Source organism: Acanthochromis polyacanthus, chromosome 9, assembly GCF_021347895.1.
Source record: "Acanthochromis polyacanthus isolate Apoly-LR-REF ecotype Palm Island chromosome 9, KAUST_Apoly_ChrSc, whole genome shotgun sequence".
NCBI lineage: Eukaryota > Metazoa > Chordata > Actinopteri > Pomacentridae > Acanthochromis > Acanthochromis polyacanthus.
In genome coordinates, this window is record NC_067121.1 from 33,493,100 (window position 1) to 33,500,575 (window position 7,476).

At 41.6% G+C, this 7,476-nt stretch overlaps 1 protein-coding gene across 1 annotated transcript; it reads right to left on the reverse strand.

The window, feature by feature from the left end:
- Nucleotides 1–295: 295 nt before the first annotated feature.
- pecr (peroxisomal trans-2-enoyl-CoA reductase) lies at nt 296–7,083 on the reverse strand. Its single transcript, XM_022207613.2, has 8 exons — nt 6,905–7,083; nt 4,635–4,768; nt 3,612–3,777; nt 3,461–3,542; nt 3,285–3,381; nt 3,090–3,200; nt 1,938–2,049; nt 296–710 (listed from the first exon to the last, which is right to left on the reverse strand). Exons 1-8 carry the CDS (start codon nt 7,014–7,016, stop codon nt 628–630), a joined length of 897 nt encoding a protein of 298 aa, XP_022063305.1. The 5' UTR covers nt 7,017–7,083; the 3' UTR covers nt 296–627.
- Between the last annotated feature and the right edge of the window lie 393 nt (nt 7,084–7,476).

A 7,476-nucleotide genomic window follows, 5' to 3' on the forward strand; every position in this document is an offset into this window, starting at 1 on the left:
TGGTGTTAAAAACAAAATGACTTAATATTCAGGATTTGTCACAAAAAACTGCAATCCAACATGTTACATTAAAAAGCTAAAATTAACAGTTTGTCTGCAGCATCAGTGTAAGGCATCTGTTGATATGATAAGATAGTAAATTGTTTTTACTTTGACTACCACCTCTGTTACAAACATCAAACTCACAGAATTAAACGATCAGTTTGCTTCTTTGAAAATAGTGTGGCAATGCTCTCCCCTCTCATCATGGCAGGAGTGTAGTCTGAGGTAGGCTAAAGTGAAAAGGACAAGTGAATGAAATGATTGATATTTTTAGTTGTTGTGTTTTGCAGTTATCTCTCCATCCTTTGTCTCAATTTGTACATCACATATTGCAGTTACACTGAAGAAAATTGTCTATAATTACAAATTTACTAGCAAAGGCACTGGAAGAAAAATTCTTTGTACATTTCACCAGTTACATTCTATAAATCATCATCCACAAAATTACAGTCTTGTTGCTACTAATTACACACAATTATGTACACAATTTTCAGAATAAATCACACACTGCAGAGACAGTGCTCAGTGTCTATGATGCGTGTCGACCATGTGATTTTCTGGGCTTTGCATGTCAGAAAAATTGAATTAGAGTTTGCTTTTTGGGTTGAACAGTTCCTTCATAGCCTCCAGGTTCTCCCCCTTTGGAGCGTCAGCCCATGCAGTGTGATCTGGAGACAAACACACAAAACATGGAATTAGTGCACAGTATAGTATGGGTCAATGTAGAATTGAGGGACTTTTGACTTTTGTCCATGGGATATATCTTGCATACATTTTTATTAAAAGTTAAAGAAACTAATGTTTTTATGTTCATTATGATCATGTCTTTACAAATTCCATAATTATTTATTATGGAAACAACCACTTATTAATAAAAAATGACTGGCTATCACTAAAATGTCAACTAAATAACCATCTGAATTAAATAACAATCACCTTCTAATTAGCTAAACAATAATAAAATGAGCTTATTCAAAAAAATAGTTTTGATTGTGTTCTTTTTATTGAGTTGAGATAATCATGACAGATACTTCTTTTCTGGACATATATAAGAAACTTTATATGGAAAACAACAAATTGGGGGCTGCACAGTGGTTAGTGGTTAGCACTTTCGCCTTGCAGCAAAAAGATCCCCGGTTCAAATCCCGGCCTGGGATCTTTCTGCATGGAGTTTGCATGTTCTCCCTGTGCATGCGTGGGTTTTCTCCGGGTACTCCGGCTTCCTCCCACAGTCCAAAAATATGCTGAGGTTGATTGATTATTCTAAATTGCCCGTTGGTGTAAATGTGAGTGTGATTGTTTGTCTGTATATGTAGCCCTGCGACAGACTGGTGACCTGTCCAGGGTGTCCCCTGCCTTCGCCCGAGTCAGCTGGGATAGGCTCCAGCACCCCCTGCGACCCGAGTGAGGATAAAGCGGTGTATAGAGAATAGATGGATGGATAACAAATTGTATCTGTGTCTGAGAAATCACTTTCAGCTAAGTTACCCAATACAAAACCACTTCTCAAGGAAGTGTGTTGATTCCAGATCACATGACCTGCTCCACATGATGTCATTTCCTCCTGAAGAAAAGACTGGAAAGACTCCAAGGCTTTCTGAGAAATTTAATATAAAGTAGTGTGTGAGTCAAGTGTGGATTTTAACAGGTTTACTACAATATCTTTACAATTAAGTAAAATTGAAATTGAAAGTTAATTGTATATATAATATTTAGAAGAATCTTTCTCTAAAAATGCCGTGTGGTGTTTGGTTATAGGCGGCCATGTTGATTTTAGGCCTGAAAACAGCAAAAATGTCAACTATGATACCTGCCAACTATGTTACGAAAAGTCCCGCAATTCTATATTGACCCACATACTGTAATGTGCAGCTGCAAAAGGAAGGTGTACACACCAGGTATCTCCCACATGATGTTGTACAGGCTTTGTCCTGCATCGACCCTCAGTGTGGCTCCAGAGATGTAGGAGGCAGCAGGAGAGAGCAGGAAGCACACTGCTGCTGAAATCTGAAGAAACAGGAAAAAAGTCACTACTGTGTGATGTTGCAAAAAACCCCACAAACACACAAAACATCTTCTGGAACTACAGCCAGCCTTGTGTTGCCAAGTATATAAATGACGACATGGTCATCAATATCCCCCCCGCCACATGTGATGTCTATGAGTCTATATCCAAGATAGTGATCAAGGGCCATAACTCTGTTAAATATTATCGCACAGGTCTCATTTTCGAACTTGATCAAGGTGTCCATGGTGTGAAGCTACACACTAAATTTCGTAATCCTAGCTGTAATAGTTTCCGAGAAAAGCTGTCCCCTTCATCTCGCACGGACGGACGGACGGACGGAGGCCAAACCTATATCCCCCTTTTTCCACTTCGTGGAGGCGGGGGATAAAAATGCTCCACTGCTCAGCCTCTCTCGCTGAGGTGTCAAACTTGTCGTTGCATTAAACTATGTGGTTTCTTGATATCATCTGATACTACTAATTGATCTGTTTTTGTTCTTTTTAAAAAAAATCAGTGTTGTGAATTCTGATACACACCTTTGTTATGCAGATTAACATTACGAATATGAACCTTTCAGAAGGATATTGCTCCCTGCTACATTGCAAACATTGTTCAGATATATCTTTGAAGACCTTGCCTCTAAATTCCCCAGATCCCTAATCCAATTAAGCATCACTGAACGTTGCTGGAAAAACACAGCAGCTCCCTGGAGGCCATTCGTCCCAATTTTCAGGACTTAAAGGACCTGCTGTTAACATCTTGGTGCCTGATACCACAGGACACCTTCAGAGGTCTGTGGAGTCCAGAGTGATCAACACATTATTAGGCAGTTCTTTTTTCAATGTTGTGGCTATTTGGTGTATGTCCAGTGAACACTTCATTAGGTTCACCTATGCAATCACATGCTATAAAAATGACCCTTTTTCTACTTCCATATGTTTCTGTTAATACATTATTTTCATTAGTACTGAAAATCACTGTCAAACAGCTTTTAAGATGCAGCACATCTGTCTTTGTGGGTGTCTAAGCAGTTACCCACCTCTTCTGGCATTCCCAGTCTCTTTGCAGGGCTAAGTGTAGCACTCAACTTGAAAATATGCGACCCTAACTCCTTATAGTTCTCCATTGCAGTCTTGGAAAAGATTGTACCCTGCAGAGAAAACAAACACATGAAAGTCAAATTATTGCATTATCAAAAATCTCCAAAACAAACCAACTCATGAGCCGTACATACAGGTGAAACAGCGTTGACTCGGATCCCTGAAGGTGCCCACTCGATGGCCAGACTCTTGGTTAGGTTGTCCACTGCTGCCCTCGCTGCTCCTGTGTGGCTGTCAGGGAGAACAGACACCCTGTTAAAGCAGAAAGCGTGTTGATATCTGGGTGAATTTAGACGGAGGCGGTTCTTACGCCATGCCTGGGAAGCCTCTAAACATGTCAGCGATGATGTTGATGATTACACCTCCGTGCTGCTTCATCCATGCAGAGTAGACTACAGAGAGAGCAGAGCTGTTAACACTAAACACACCGATGCAGTGTTAAGTGGACGCAGCAAACTCACCCTCCTTGCAGCAGTGGAAGGTTCCATTCAGGTTGGTGTCTATAACAGCCTTCCAGCCTTTGTAGGACATATGCTCTACTGGGCTGCTGAACTGACCTCCTCCGTTGTTCACCAGAAAGTCTATGCGGCCGTACTGCTTCATCACTGAAGACACAAGAGCTTTCACCTGCCGCAGGACGAGACAACATGTTGAAATTAAATTCTGAGAACATCAACACAGAGCCGATTCAGAGTTCAGATGAGTCCTCACCTCAGGCCTGGATGGTAAAATGACAGTGATAAGTAGATATGTACAGGTGACAGACTCTTCACAGCAATAACAATTTGATATTTTCACTTAAATGCAAATGTGATGCAGATCAGCATCTCCAAGGCCGTGGTTCTCTGCTGGAAACCGGTGGATTGCTCCCTCCAGGTTGAGTGGGAGTTACTTCCCCAAGCGAAAAAGTTCAAGTATCTCGGGATCTTGTTCACGAGTGATGGGAAAATGGAGTGAGAGATGAATAGGTGGATTGGTGCAGCATCAGCACTAATTCGGCCGTTGTACCAAGCTGTCGTGGTGAAGAGGGAATTGAGTCGCAAGGTGAAGCTTGCAATTTAACAGTCCATTTATGTTCCAACCCTCACCTATGGTCATGAGCTCTGGGTATGAATGAGATCATAGAGTCAAGCAGCTGAAATGAGCTTCCTCTGTAGGGTGGCTGGGCTCAGCCTTAGAGATAGGATGAGAAGCTCAGAAATTCTGAGGGAGCTCGGAGTAGAGCCGCTGCTCCTTCGCAATGAAAGGAGCCAGTTGAGGTGGTTTGGACATCTGATTCGGATGCCTCCAGGGAGACTTCCTTTGGAGGTTTTCCGAACACGTGCGCCAAGGAGGAGACCCCAGGGCAGACCCAGAACTTGCTGGAGGGATTATGTATTTCGTCTGGCCTGGGAACGCCTCCGCGACCTGACCAATATTAAGTGACCCAGAAAACATTTTATCAGGATAATTCTTTCAGCTGTGTGTCCAAGCCCTCTACTCACCTCATCCTCGCTGCGGATGTTACACGGTACAGGAGTGACACTTGCAGGACTGGAGGGAGGGATTTTCTTTCTCATCTCCTGAGCTGCTGCCTCCAGCCTCTCTGCCTTTCTGCTGGAGATCACCACATTACAGCCTGAGGACACAACAGTCAGCCAGGACAGAACTGTGATCACTCCAGAAGAGACACACTAAAACAGAGCTTTCTGAGCAACAGAAACAACAACAACGACGACAACAATTAAAAATAACAAGAATAATAATAATTGGTTATACAGTAGAGATCGTTTTAAAACCAAAGTTACAAAGGGCTTTTGCAGGCAGCAAATTAAACAGACAAGTTATACCATAGTCTGAATTTAATGGACAAAAACACAATGTTGTGCATATGGTCAGCACAGTTTTAGATATGGAAAGAAATAAAATGCAGTTTGAAAACAATTAAAGCTCAATTAAAATCAGGAAAGGCTGTCCGATAATACTACTAATACTACTACTAATAATAATAACAATAACAACAATAATAAGGATGTTTCAAGAAGAGACTCTGATTCAGATGGTCTGATTTCCTCGGACAGATCATTCCTCAGCCTTGGGGCTCTGACTTTTTTTCCGGACCCCTGGAACAGACAAAAGACCTCCAACTGCACACTGATGCATCCAAATATCGATACCATCATTTGTTATTGATATTGAACGATACCAATGCAATAAGAGCGATACTTTAATTTCAGTTTCTCTCCCTCATGCCAATCACAAAGACTAGCGCAGTAGCAGGGCTATAAAATTAAACAATCATTAATCACAATCATGATTTTTAACTTCTAACCACCATATGAAAATGATTGACTGCGGGCTTTAAAATGTAAAAATGCGCTCTGCTCTTAAGAGATGTACCTCAGTTACGTGCAGTTACTGTAACCATAGGCGTTTCTAGCCCATTTTTGGGGGTGCTGAAGCACCCCCAAATTGAATCCCAGCACCCCTAAAATTTAAAAGATCTTTATTTTTATTTTTTGTATCGCATGTCCTTCTTTTAACAAACCAGAAAAGTGTAAAAACCATACAGTACTTGGTTGATACGTAATGTTTTAACAACAAAAACACAGCACCCCCTCCCCCCATCTTGCCTCAAAATGGTTTGATCCTGCTCAACTTTCCCAACTCGGGCTCAGAGCCTCTACCTGCAGAGCTAAGCGCTGCCCCACAGAAGGTAATGTGCCGTAGTGGTGTGAGTACCTGGTTTGAACTTCTACCACTCAATACCAACACATTATTATCATTACCAGTCCTAATTTTTTGCTGCATTTAATCAAAGGTTACTGTTTATGTTGTTAGGTTGGAGTTAGCTGACATTTTTTCTAGTTAGCAAACGTTACAGGTGGTCAGTGTCTGTTTGAATTGGACTGAGAGAAGCTAGCTGTTGTGTCAGTGCATGAATTAATATTAAAGCCAAGGTGCCACTGACTAGCTAACTGACCGGATGCCCATTAACATAACTCCTATTGTGTGTGTGTGCAGACAGACAGCCTCATCATGGACATAAGATTGTTTTTTCGAAGAAAAGAGCCAAGTTCAGGTAAGAGTGTAAGATCAAATGGTCTATCTATCAAGAGTAATGTTGTAAGTTGGATCAATGTATCAGTATTTATATCTGTTATCAGATATAAAACACATTGTTTGGTTATTTGCCTTTCGATTGACATTACAAAGAGAGAGAGAGAGAGGACGTCACACACCACTAATAGCTGAAACAGAGGACATAAAGGGAAACCTAAGAAGTCAAACTGGACCAAGGGCAGACTGGGAGAAAGTGTAAAGAGGCTGAAACAGGACTGACGTGATCTTTTCTCATGGCAGCTGAGTTCTGTCCAGTCTGGAGTCCATCAGGAGCAGCAGTGATCAAAGCTGAAAGGCCGTATAATAGTCTCTGTATCTTTAAAAGTAAGATAGAAGTCATGTTTGAATAATGATGATAAGGAAAGAACTATCTGATGATTAAATGTAAGGTAAAAGCCACAGACTGATGTATGGATCATGGTCTTCTCTTTATCCTGTCTCTGACTGTAAAGCACCATTTACAACATCACATATCTTAATCTATTTATGCCATTAAACTCCACAGGTTAATAAAGTGTAACGGCGTCCACTGTCCAGCTGCATCTGTGTCGAAGTTCACCTGTTTTTTTGTTGTCAGTCCGCTGCTTCACTTTATTCTGTGCTACAGATAATAAACTAAAAACCTGAGTCTGTGTTTCATGTCTCCACTCACCCAGCTCCAGCAGCTCTGCAGAAATAGCTTTACCGAGCCCGGTGCCTCCTCCGGTGACTATTGCAACCTTGTGGCTGAACAGACCTGGTCTGAAGACGCTGGCAGCCGCCATGCTTGTTCTCTGTCCTGCCGCTGACTGACTGGAGTAGAGTGCCTATATAATGAGAGTGGCGACATGTCGGGTCCAAAAAAATTTTGGTCACGTGATCTATAGGAGCCATTTTGTTTCCTATTCATGAACGCCGGTTATGCCTGTTAACGTTGTTTACAACGCAGAGAGTAATTCTAGGTCCTTTTTCGCTTCCTAAATACCTGAAAAATGACGGGCTGTTGTGCCTTTGGGTGCACAAATCGATCGGAGAAGGGATTACACATGTTTAGATTTCCCAGGAGTAGTGAAAGAATGAAACTGGGGGGAAATAAAGTCCGGAGAGTGGGATGGAAACCGACTTCATCATGGTTTTTGTGCCAGGTTAGTCCCATGTATGTACTTTCATGTTATGATGTATGGGTGAATGACAGATAGAAAAGTTTAATGTGATTTTAGGCAGTTGTGGTTATTTTGACTTTGA